The sequence below is a fragment of the Buceros rhinoceros genome, unplaced genomic scaffold (genome assembly GCF_000710305.1).
Source record: "Buceros rhinoceros silvestris isolate BGI_N320 unplaced genomic scaffold, ASM71030v1 scaffold8932, whole genome shotgun sequence".
NCBI lineage: Eukaryota > Metazoa > Chordata > Aves > Bucerotiformes > Bucerotidae > Buceros > Buceros rhinoceros.
Window position 1 is genome coordinate 1 of NW_010399444.1, and position 13,410 is coordinate 13,410.

Genomic DNA, 13,410 nt, shown 5'->3' on the forward strand with positions numbered 1-13,410 from the left:
CCCCCCATTTTTAGCAGTAAGGAGATGTTTAGAGAAATCTCTGGTCAATTCTTATCCTTTTTTGCAGATTGTTCACAGAACCCTTGCAGCGATGCTGGGCGCTTTGGCAGCTTTGGCCGCCTTAGCTACTGTTGGGGAGGTAAGCTGTCTAACTGTAAGTGCTCATTTTGATTCTGAGTATGATGTAAGGAATTTCCATATTTGTCCTGTTGTGACTGAGCACAGGACAGAGCAGTGGTTTTTAAGAGAGAGATGGTAGGGCAGATACCGGGATGAGGAAGCATGTTGCGAAAAACTAGTGAGCCTAGGGTATAGACAAGAAGAACAGAAAAAAGTCAGTTGATGCTATTTTGTTCTGATTTGCAGGAAGCTGAGTACAACCACTTTAATTCAGACTTAGTTTAACACCGTTATTTTCAACAATGTCAAGTTACCAAGATAACCTAAATGGAAATACATTGCCTTATACTACTCTAAATAATCACACCTCATGCTTACACCTTCCAATCCTTTTGGTTCCCTCCAACTTACTCTTCATTGATATTTAGTAAAACCTCTGACAGATTTTCTGTTTTTCCAATAACTGGTCACCACATCATTGCTATGTTGCCTTAAATTCCCTCCAGTTTGTTCATGAGTGAAGCAGTATTCTTTTGTTCTCTTATCAAAAAGGAAACTGGAGTGTACTGTATATTTCGGTTATCATTTATTTCTGTAATGATACTTAAGGAATAACTAGATAAACCATTAGCCTAATGTAGGGTTTTGATAATGACCCACTTAGGATGCCAGAAGTACTTTGAGTTAGTAATAATAATAATAATGATGATAGTAATAATAAAGAGTCTTTACCTTGTAGAAACACATTACTTTCCATCATAGCTTATTCAAAAGGTTCATCAGTCAAGTGGACTTTATATTTCAGGGTTAAATCACAAGGTAGGTGTTTCATGGCATTCACTGGTAATTGTATTTTTTGATTGCAGAGGCCAAGTATGAACAAAGTGGTAGAGTGGATTGATTATGACACGCTGGCGCTGCTGTTTGGAATGGTAACTAAAACGTATCTTTTGCTCTAAATGTGCTGAAATATGTTCAATACAGAGATGTTTCCCTTTTAAACATATTGTTAACTGTACTTTTACCGAGACTTGTTATGATGACAATTTGGGCCCTAAGGGATTTATCAAAAAGGAGGATTATCAGACCTCTGAAGGAGACTTTTGAAAATGTCTATCCCTTTCTATTTTTTAAAAAAATCCGTAAAAACATCCTTCAGGTCTATAATGGAAAGACGCATTTAACAGCCAACTATTATCACTCCTATTTATCTTGTTAATTTTGTTTACTCAAACCCTTTCTCAAACACATTGCTGAAAAAGTGGCTTGCTTTGTCTTAGTGTCTTTGCTTAGAGCAAACAAAAAGCAAACCAGAAATGGAGGAGAAATATCTGATTAGATTGTAATCATATATTATTTTAACCACTTTACCCAGGCCTATTTATTGTAAAAAAAGTTGTCTAAGTAGTATTAAAATCTACCACAAAATATACAATATACAGAAATAAAATTACAAGTATCTGTTGCCATTCTGAGCTTTTCTTATTTCCTGACACTGCTCCCTGCTCCCTGTGTTCCCCACAGATAAAGAAAAGAAAAAAAATATCTGTTGGGAGCAAAGGTGGAAGGACAGGAAACCTCTCATAAATGTTGGAAAGTAGGAGCAATTCTTGGAGCCACTATCTTCTGCACTCTGTAGAGCATTAGTGCAGAAAGCAAACACATTTATTGGCTTTTCTTGATTAATGACATAAGGGAGATACATTGAATAATGTATGATGTCCGTTTAGTCACTACAAATAAAATTCAACCAGACTAGCATGGCACTTACAGACTATTTGTGTTGAGAACTAAATTTCACCATATGACGCATTAACAAGACGTATCTGGCTGCTGTAGGGGATATCCTAATACGAAGGTGATCAGATTTTCACAGCTGTCAGATAAGAAGGGCTTTTTCTTCACAAATGATAGCACTTTCTTTTTGTGTCATAGTTCAGTTGCAGCTTATTTTCTTTTTCTTCATTTTCTTCATTTTTTTTGGTAGATGGTTTTAGTGGCCATATTTTCAGAGACTGGATTCTTTGACTACTGTGCAGTAAAGGTAGGTACGTTTGGTACTTTTAATTATTACTGGATTAATCAAGTTATTATTTAATCAGATTTGTTACACCAAGCACTATCTTTGAAGAACCTTTCTTAGGGCAGTGTATACTCATCACAGTAGAAATGAGTTGTCAGCTCGTAATTTTGAAAAATCTCTTAAGGAAGAAAGGGAGCCCTTAATGCAATTCTGTTTCTACAGCAGAAAGATAAAGGCCCCCAGTAGGGTACATAAGCATATGGAAAATATAAGGATGAGTTATTCCACTGCAAGCTGAAATCTGTATTTACACCTGGCAGTGAGAGGGAGGAAATATGGGAACTATCAGTAGCTTTATGATCGCACATGAAAAATGGCCGCAGACCTACTCAGTAGCAGAACCAAAGATTACCTTAAAAGGGTAATTCTGATGGATTGGTTGTAAAGCAATTATCACACGTGGTGAGACACCCCTCCATGTGCTGCAAAGCTTTGTTTTCTTGAGAAGGGTGGAAAGAAAGAAAGCAAAAATGACAAGGAGGACTGCTTTGAGCTCAGAACCCCTAAACAAAACATGAGTGAACACAGCCCCTGCTTACACAGACACTCAGACTGTGTAGCCCCAGTGCAGCTCTGAGGATGGGGAAGGTGTCCCAGCATGTGGAGAGCGTGGGAGGTCTGAACCACATTAGTCCACCCAAACAAGCGGGCAGAAGATGGGAGCTCAGCCCCGGTTCACACCTGGCAGCAAAGCATGGTGTCTCTTCACACTTGTTTCTTCTTCTCATGATGGAAATGTTTGCTCGATTCCTCCAAATGTTTTCTTGCTAAATTAATTAATTTGGGAGAGGGTACTGTTGGAGGTGCATGACGTAGGAAATCCTCAGAGCTTACTGTTGTCTCATCTTTGGTGAAGTTGTTTTAGCTATCATTTTTGGAGTGATCTATTTTCTTAATTTTGTTTATATTTGTTTGCTTTTATTAGGCTTATCGATTCTCTAGAGGCAAGGTGTGGGCCATGATTACGTTTTTGTGCCTCATTGCTGCAATTCTTTCTGCATTTTTGGACAATGTTACCACTATGCTGCTCTTCACTCCAGTAACTATAAGGTACTTTATTGTTATTGTTTTGGATTAAGTCCTTTATAGCCAGCAATCAGTAGCAGATGTGTGCAAAATGCTTGTTTGGACTTTTTTTGATCATCTAAATGGAAATCACAACTTCAAATACTTCTCTTGTACCAGGGTAAAGAGCTAATGTGCTCAAAGGTTGCCTTTTCCCTTTATGTTAGTAGTGAGCACATATCTGAAGCTTGTTATACTGCCTTGGCAGCTGACTGCTCTGGTCTGTCTCCATATCCGAACTGCGATAGCATATTACACCAAATGCTCCCTAGTAGCTGAAAAATCTTTCCTGTAAGAAGGGAGAATTTTTTAAGCAAAACTGCCTTGTTCTTTACCGGGTAATATACAATCTTAGGTAGTAATTTATGTTTTAGTCAAGTTGTTATCCATTCTAATATTAGTGACGAATACGTTAAAAACTCTCCAGATTTCAACAAAAAGTTTTCTTTTGGAATATGAGAACTCTGAATTTTCTTCCTGCTGGTGATTATGACATTGGTACAGCTACTGGTTAATTCCATAACTTCAGACTAGATACTTGGAACTTTTAATAGAGAACAGTGAATTTAATTACTTTGTATTTCTGTAAATTAAAAACATGTGATTTGCAACTACATTTAATCAATGTGTGATTATAAATTACTGTTTAACCTGAATTTAACCTGTGCCTAGCCAGGCAAATCTGGTTAATCCAATTCAGTTTCAGAAAGATCTGGTGTGTTTTTAAAACGATCCTGAGTGATGTAAAGCTTGCAGTCATTATCACATTAAAGTGCACAAAATTCTATTAAGATACGCTACCAAAATGTAGCATAAATCAGTAAAAACAGTTTTACAGGTTCAATTTATTCCAGGCTGGGAAACAGCTGGTGAATGAAAGCTCCATTCGTCTTCTGTCCGATTATATTTTAAAGAGATCACTTTGCCCTACTCCAATCAATAATTTCACCTCTAGCAGTAAGCAAGACTTGAAGTGTTAAACACTAAGTTTTCTTTAGCTCTGTTGCAGAATATTCTGAATAAACTGTAACTGGGAATGAATTGAAATTCAGATGTCAATGCATCGTGATCTGCTGTTCACAGGCAGAGCTGCAGAGCTACTGTAGCATGTATTTAATTTTCAAAGCATCATAGAGTACCCCAGGTTGGAAAGGACCTCGAAAGACCATCTGGTCCAACCTTTCATGGGGAAGGGAGCCTAGATGAGATTATCTAGCACTCTGTTCAGTCACATCTTGAAAAACTCCAGTGATGGGGAATCTATCATGTGTCTAGGGAGCTTGTTCCAGTGATTAATTTTTCTCAACATAAAAAAATGTTTTCTCATGTTGAGATGAAATCTTTGTAGCCACTCTTTAAATACTGGAGCTTGATACTAAATGTGTACTAAGTACTTTAGTTTTATATTAAATGCATTTGTAACATTGAGGAAAGGGAAACTCAGTATGCAGGAAACATTTTTATTTGAATGACTATCAAAGTTGAAATAAATATTTCTCTCACCTAATAAAATCGAATAATTACCTATTTCTAAAATCTTCATGATGGAGGTATTTTTTTTGTTTTGTTTTGTCTTAATGCCATTTTCTTCAGCCCTTGTCTACAGCTTCAGTATGTTGCACTGTGCTGTCATTGCCATGGAGATTAAGCTTGCAAAAAATCCTACTGACTCAGTGAATATAAAGATTTATATTTCCATTAATAAGGTGTAAAACATGATATTTCTTTCACTCTGCATTTTGTAGTAAGGTGATAAAAACATTAATAACCACCGCTTTTTAGCTGAATTTTATTTCCAAGATGCTTTGTTATTGGGAACTGGAAAAGGCTAATGATTGTTCACATGGAGATTTATATAATAACCAGGGTTAAGTAAACAGAGTAAGTTTAATCCTACTGTGTAGCCAACACATTCGGGTGGTTTTATACTTTGTGTACATCAGAGGTTCTTTCTTTAAGCTATTACTAGGCCCATCAAAAGGAAAGAATCACTAAAGAAAAGTTGAGGTTATATTTTGAAACATTTGGAAGTCAAGGAATGATAAAGTTAAAATTATTGTTGCGGTCTTATACCACAATTGATACGATTGGGCCGGTTGAACTGCATAGTTTTATGCAGTTGGGAAAACAGTGTATTTTTGTGCAGTTATTTTGTTCTGGAGTTCTTATGTGCTGATATATGTGTCATCTCACAGTGTTTCTTTCGAGTTTTAAATTGACAGTCTTGGTGACAGTGTAAGTGTATCAAGTTAAGCTTTTGTGCAATACACTCTTTTCTCTTTGAAATATAGGTTTTAATAATACAGACTTAGAGTGAACAGTAAAGCTCAACCCTTCCTTCAGGCAAACTTGTGACAGCACTACAGCGAAAGCAATCCTGAGAAAGTATACTTGCTGCCCTCTCTTCCTCAAATCCCGTATTAGGTAGAGGGGCTCTCCATCTTTGCACACTGGAGCAAAGTTTTGATAAGCCATGAGTAGAAAAACAGTCATTGTTTATTCCAAAGTGCTTAGGTGTGATCTTACCTTTCAGCCTTTAATACCATGGCCCAAGTTTAATGTCAAATATGTGCTTCAGAATGAGCAAATTGTGCAGATCTGTGCATAAATGGAATTTGTGTGAGTTGAAGTAATCGGTGTGAGGATTACTGTGTGTAAGTGGGCTCTGAGTTGAAATGGATCATGAGTCAATCCCAGTATTTGCTGGAGCACTTTAAAATGTTACAGAAGCATCTGACTTCTTTTTATTAAAGCAACATCTTTACCAAAGAAACATTAAATGTTTTTAAACATCTAAAACATTTTGAGTTTTTTTTTTTTAATAATGAGGCACGTGTATTTTCTACTCTTGTTACATTACAAACTGAAATACTGTAATTGCGCTTTAGAGGAGGGGAAAAATAAGAACAGAATAAACTGGATAAACCTAGGCTGAAAGCCGAGGTCTCTAATGGATAATTCATAGCTAATAGGCTGCTGGTGCAATCCTCTACTACTGATTGCTCCCCACAAGAAAGTTAATAACTGATGCTGGGTGTGGAGCCTGTGGATGCCCAGAATAGTCTTCCACAGGTCAGTGTAGGCTGGGCAGCATAACTAAAAAAGTGGTGTGATGCTGAAAATTTGAAATGCAGCGTAGTTCTGTGTAGTTCAACTCTTTTAGTAGTTGACTACTTTTAATGAAACATTTTTTAAAATGTATTCATTTTGTAATCATTAATTACTACACTACAAATGTAAAAAAAAATAATTTTTGCATTTATATTGCTATAATTACTGTAGCACATATAATTGAAACTCTAGCAATACACACACACAAAAATTTATGTTCCAAATCCTCCAATTCCTAAGTGAAATGACTGTATTTTGTAAATTTTATAAACTTTAAGATTTAAGGTAATTTAGTCATAAGATAAAAGGTTAATTTCATTCTCTTCATACTGCAGGCTCTGTGAAGTCCTTAATCTTGATCCTAGGCACGTCCTGATTGCAGAAGTAATCTTCACAAATATTGGAGGGGCTGCCACAGCTGTTGGGGATCCTCCAAATGTGATTATTGTTTCAAAGCGGGAGCTGAGAAAGAAGGTACGTACTGCAAGCTGTTTGGCTACTAAAATTAAGTACTGATGTTGACTTAGGCAGTGTTGAATCTTCTCTTCTCCCAGACAGTCATGTAAAAAAATCATAATCCACTTTTTCTGCCACACTATTTCTTTCTTAGTAGGATGATCAGACAGAGCAGAGTGATCCTATGGGGACAAAACTGTGATGAAGAATAGACATTTTGATATGGACTGAGAATATAATTTTCTTTTCTTTTTTTTGGTGGTGGTGGGGAGGATGTCCTTGTCAATGGCAGAGTGAAGAAGCAAGCAAAACAACTGAGGGTTGTAAAGGGAGGGTAGCAAGTTGGAAAAAACCAAAAAGTGAAAATGAAAATCCGAACAGGATGTCTTCTAATTAACTGAACACACTCAAATTAATTGAGTACTGTCCAGGCTGGAAAATGTCTTTGAAAATTCATAGTATTTAATAAATTGAATGTTTGCCTTCAAAATATTTAAATGTATTGCAATTAGTTTGTTTGGATGATGACTTTGGAGACTCTCTAATATTCCTGACTGAGGATTCGATAGCTAAATTTTACATTTTTAAATATGAAATCTGTGCCACTATTTAAATATTCTTTTCCAAAAGAGATCAATTAACACAATTAATGCCTGCTATGAAGGAATTTTTCCTAAATATCCAGAAACTCATAATCCCTGCAGAACCTTTAGAAGTGGCTATAAACATGGTAAGCAATTAAGCGAACAAATCGGAAGAAAATAATTTTACTTTTCTCTTGAGTGAGATGTTGGTAATTTTAGGAGGACTCAGATGTCTGAATACCCTAGCAAATGTGACAGAGCAAATTCTGCATTTGAAACAAGCACAAAAATTTCCAAAATGTTTTCACTCTGGATTGTTTTCAGATCTTTTGCTGTATCACAGAAACAAGGGTGTGATAAAATAGGTCAGATTCAACACAGGACCTTGGGGCTTGTACTGCTTCCTTTCTTTATATATTTACTGTATATAAATGTATATAAATAAAAGAGGTTCAAAGATCTATCCTGGGCTCTGAGGCTGCATGACATGGACTGGCTTATGTCCTCGCTGCTTAGGGCTCACCCCCTCTAAAGGAGATTTGCCTGGGAGACTGCTGGCAGGAGCACCTGGATAAAGCCAAGAGTGAGGGCAGGGAGGGAGCTGAACCATCTGGCCTCTTACAGTCTGTGTTGTTGAACTAATAGCTCAGTTCCTAATTTTGTCCACCTGCTCCAGCATGCTCTCTTTCATTCACAAGAATAAACATAGACATCGTTGTCTTCTTTCTGAAAGTACCTCTAGCAAAGGCTGCTGTGAGGAAGGATTTATACAAGCAACCACAAATCTGCCTCTGAAATGCTTTGGGTACCTGCTATATTTGTACTAAGTAAAATTTGTTTATTTATTTTTTAAAAGTGTTTCAGAGGTAAAAGTTCTTGAAAGCAATAATGGAATTTTAGAAACAGCACTTCGTGCAGGTTTTTCCGTAGTGTCTATTATGGTGTTTTCTACAGCAAATATATGTTTTTTGATTTTTTGGGTTTTTTAGCCTCTTGCTTTTACCATTCTAGGAAATTTTTCTCCTTGATATTGTAACTGAAATGCCCCTTTTCATCCCCTTGCATTTCCTTTTCAGTGTTATTTTTGCGTAGTAAGTATAGGCGTACTTGGACAACTGCCTCTATAGGAGGCTGAGAACAGTGTATTGCTCTACGTAGAGAGAGTATTTTATTGGTTTTTATTAGGTTTGATCAGGAGGAGGATTTTACCAGTCTTCCGGAACATTTGTTGTTGTACATCAGCTTCTGAAAGTAGCTGAGTAAGATACTGTGGAAGTTTACACTTTCTTAGGAAACCTGGGTTTTTGAATTAATACAAAATGAAATGTAGGCTTGTTACTTTGGGAGCTGTTGTGTTATAGTGTTAGAAATGCTTTACTCTTTGTTTACTGTAGCGCTGGAGAGATTTTTCTCCCTTGGTTCTGGGGAAAACTCATGTCATATTAAGAATATTTTATTTAAAGCATGTTTGAATAAATAAGCTTTTTGTTACAATTTCCTCATTTAAATGTAGGATAAGTCTATTTGTCTTGAGATGCAGATGGATGACAAAAGGATATTTTCTTTGTAGCAGTGGATAATTTATAATGCTGCCATATTCCCTACCATCATGCCTGAAATCAGTGGAATATTTGCATAATGGAAGCGGAAGATTTGTTGTACTCTTCCTTCTTCTTGATGCTGGAAGAATTTTCACAAAAACCAGCATTTATGTTGTGATTTTAGGAAAGGAAAATAAAAGTTTTCATTAACAGCAAATGGAAAACACATTCAGTGAATAAAAAATGTTTTGTATTTTTTATTACCTTCAGGGTACTGCTACTGAGTGGCCATTGTTAGCAAAATTATATTTTTATCTTGAAGAGATATGTGCCTCAGACTTTGGAAACTCCATTTTTATATGCACAATAGCGCATGAACAGGTTTGAAACGGTCTTTGCTTTCAGAAAGTTTGAACATTAAGTCCTCTATATTTGGGAACTTCACAAGTCACGTCTTTGAATTCAGAAGTTGCTTGTGATCTACACTTGGTCTGTGAGTACAAGTTCTTCAGAGAACGGATGGTGAATAGGTCTCCAGAGCAAAACCATACTGTGAACATAGTGTGCACTAGTGTTATCTAGATTTAATCTGCCTAAAAGAGGTAAGGAAAGGCAGTTTTAACATGCACTAGCCACTGGATTATAACCTCTTTTTCACTTTGTTAGCATGTGATAAAGCTTGTACTGTTAATCTGGTGTTTGCTGAGGGTTTTAGGGTTTCAGCATCCCACTCTGAGTTATTCCTGTCGTTTAACAGGAATTCATTGAAAAATGGACAGCTATCAGATTCTCCTTTTCTGCATTTCAGAGACTTTCATCCTTCATGCTGAAATTTAGCATGATGTGGTATTAGTTGATTGTATTCCATGAAAACTTACGATACCAAAATTTTGTGAATAAAAGTAGGTAATTCTGAAAAATGGAAGAGAGAAAATCCTGTATATGGATCTACAAAGGTTATTTTTTTGTTGAGTTTCCTGGATACAAGCTTGTTAAAACTTGTAATAAATTTGTAGAAACATCTGCTGATGTTTCACTGATTCATTTTCTCAAGGAAAAAAAATGAAATCCTAGATAAGGAATATGAAATAAAATTTATGGGTTTGTGGTTGATTTAATTTTCTTTTTTTTTTTGGACATCTCTGCCTGTAGTAATCATTAAAGAGTATAGTCCAAGGCAAAAAAGGAGGTTCATCAGTGCCTCAGATAAGCATTACCTTCATGTAACTATGTTAGATCATTAGTGACTTCTGGCTCAGAGACGTCATGAGCAGTTTATCCCAAGACAATGCAGATCTCAATCACTCAGCTAGAAGGGGTGTTTAAACCAGTGTAGAAATAATAAATTACTCGTGCTCTTTCTCATTTTATTAGTTATAAAATATGAAATAAAGGATATTCTAGCCAGAAGCACAGTATTTCTGGCTCCCTGAATTGCTGCACTTAGCTATAATTTCTGCTTTCTCTTTGTTCTAATCTGCTCTAAAATGGCAGATTTCTTCCCAAAGGTTTGAATTACTGGAATTTAATTTCACACATCCAAAAGCAATAAAAAAAGAATCAGGATGATTCTTCTAGTGTTTTAGGAAAACTGTTACTCCTAATATGAAATTGATATATTTGACTTTGAATTTAAAACTATAAGCCAAGGAAAGATGCCCACATTGTTTCAGTTCTGAATCTGAAGGCAGTGGAACCTTTAGGCTGTTTTCTTGCTAAAACAAAATCTTCAGATTTACTTTTGACTGGGGAGCAGTAGAAATTTAACACAATCAGCACAGCCTCAAGTAAGGGACATTTGAAGTATATATTGTATTTGTCTGATGGATTGAATTCTCCTGGAAGAAAAGTATTTCTTGTCTATAGTAGATGTCAATTCTATTTCAGTCTATTTTGCAGAAAAAAGAAAATATTTATGAAAATGACATTTTGTTGTATTCAGCAGACGTGGAGCACTTTAATGTGTTTTTACAATGCTGAATCCTGGTCCCAGCAGTGCAGAGGACTCAGAAGGTATAAAATATATTATCTACAGAAACAAAGGTTATGAATGTAGGCTCTGTGGAGATGTTGCATGTCCTTCCTAGGGTGTGGGCAAGAGAGCAGGAGCAACTGATGAAGTAACTGTGCCATCCTGCTGGTATCCTCTGTGGCATCGTTTGTGTCTGTGGTACAGTGTGGTTCTCTTTATTCTCTTAAAGTTCCCCAGAGGTTGTCAGTTGACGGCTACGTACCTGACAATGTCTGGTGTGAAATCTGCCTCCTTCCCTGAAAGCATATTCTGGGTGCTGCAGAGAGGCTGGTGCTAAGCACGCAGCCCAAAGCATCAGAGTGGGCAGTGGTCTGTTTTTCACCATGAGCTCGTCTGGTATCATCCGCAAAAAGGAGTGCTCTTGGTATCAGCCTCCTCATGGTTACAGGGTACCAGTTGTCCAAGGCCAGAGATGGTCAGTATTCGTTTTCGCTCACTGGCTCTTGTGGATCAGTGCAAGGAGGCAATAGGGAGGAAATCTGGGAGCAAGAGATGTAGAGAGAATTGAATCCAGGTTTGCATTATCGCACGCAATACTGTCATGTGAACTCTTTTCTGAAATAAGCATGCTCCATGTTAGAAAATTATTTGTTTCAGCTGAATTAGAAAGCTGTTCTGTAGTCATGGCAGAGCAGCATATTTTCTTTTTCCCCAGGGATCTCAGAGATAAGAAAGATCAATGGGGTGATATTATGGAGTCTGACAAAATCCTGACTCTCAGTCCAGCTACTATCTTTGAAAAATTTGGGTAAGCTCCTTGATAGGATGCCAAAAAAACCCTACTAGACATTTTTTTTCTCTTGTGATGGTGTCTGCAAATCACTTTTAAGACTCATCTATGTCAGCTCCTATGTCACAGAGCTGTGTTAATTTTTTTTTTAAGAGTGTTGTGATCTCTATCTCATTTTAATTCCTTTCAGCTATCAGTCAGACTTGAGACCTCCTTCTTCAGCATTTTGGTTTGCCTTCTAGGTTGATGTGACTTTTCTTTTCATAGAGAAATTTATTTTATAGTTTTCAAGTGACACATTTCTTGTGCTGTATTTTTTATTTGAGAAGCTTCTGCATTGTGGCATTTCAGGATCAAAGCAAAACTGGTTTGTTCTGAAATTGGTGTGACATCAAAAGTGTAGAAGCAAGTGACTTTGTAAATCTCTACAGTTGTTTGCAAAGAGCTACTTCCTTAAATTCAAGTTCCATTAACCTGAGATGGAGACATCACGCATTTAAACTTGAAAGTTTCCAAGGATTCCTCGGGTTCCTATTTCTACTTTTAATTTCCTGTGTTAGCAATTATCCTTATGCTTGAGTATTTCTGCAGAGAATTTCTGCAAGCACACTCTGCTGGTAGCTGGCATCCATCTTTGTGACGTGAGCACATTGCCGCCAGCCTAAGAAGCGCTTCATCTCCCCTGCTCTTCGTAAGACTACACTGAGGGCAAAGGGAATTCTCCTGGTTCTAGCAATTCTGGTTTGAGTATACTCTGACCACCTCTGACTACTTCATTGGTCCGCAGCCAGTTGTTTCTCAGTCATTTTGTTTTTCAGAGAACGAATTTTTTTCTAGGCAGATTTAGGCATTGTTGTTTTGGTTGGTGTAGCTTCAGTGTTTTTACAGCTTAATTTCTTTCAGCTTCCTACCTCTTGTCAGGCCATTTTAGAGTCCATACAAAATTGAATACTTACTTTGTATACTTCCAGAATGTTTAACGGCACATTGTTGGTGTTTGAGCAATTTCTGAACCAAGCCCAGTTCACCTTGTTTTTAAGGTTTCTGATTTTTCTGGCAAAAATGTTCTGATCTGGTTTTTTTTTTTTTTTACTATAATCTTAGAGGCAACCCATTTATAAATTAGCTTTATTGGCATTTTGAAATGGCTGGACTTACTGAAATAACCATGGGGGACTTTGTAAACTTTGGGGACAGGTCTTACAAATATTGAGCCTTTGCAGAATTTCAATTATTTTTTTTTCCTTGTTGCTATTTGTGAATTTCCTGGAGTTATGAATGTTGATTTAATCCTTCACAAAAATGACTGCTGTAGCTCTGAATCTTGACTTGATGCCCAGAGGCCAATCTTTCTGAGCATTTATAAAAATTGACTTGTAAATACTGTCTTACAGAGATGTCAGATATTTGACTGGCTGACCTATTATGTAGCCAAACTGAATTAAGACATATTATTTTCCTTTGTGATATCCTGTTTTTTTGTTCGATTCTTTAAATAATCTTATTCCAATTCATGAAGAAACTTCTTTCTACTTTCATAAATGAAATGCGAGTACCTGAGTTATAATGAGTTATAAGGCCACTGAATGAACAGGTACATATTTTCACCTTTTAGTGGCTAGAGAGCAGAAGAGACAAGGAATCTACTACTAAATATCAACTAAGGGCGATTTTTTTTTTTTTTTTTT

General features: G+C 36.6%; 1 protein-coding gene across 1 annotated transcript in view; it reads left to right on the plus strand.

Annotated features, from left to right (window-relative positions):
* Positions 1 to 67: 67 nt before the first annotated feature.
* OCA2 (oculocutaneous albinism II) overlaps positions 68 to 13,410 on the plus strand; it is a gene marked incomplete at both ends in the record, with an annotated part of 62,976 nt that continues 49,633 nt past the window's right edge. The window contains 5 exons of the mRNA XM_010131467.1: positions 68 to 139; positions 987 to 1,052; positions 2,108 to 2,164; positions 3,129 to 3,253; positions 6,715 to 6,853. Coding sequence (XP_010129769.1) covers positions 68 to 139; positions 987 to 1,052; positions 2,108 to 2,164; positions 3,129 to 3,253; positions 6,715 to 6,853 — 459 coding nt within the window. The remainder of the gene's footprint in view (positions 140 to 986; positions 1,053 to 2,107; positions 2,165 to 3,128; positions 3,254 to 6,714; positions 6,854 to 13,410) is intronic.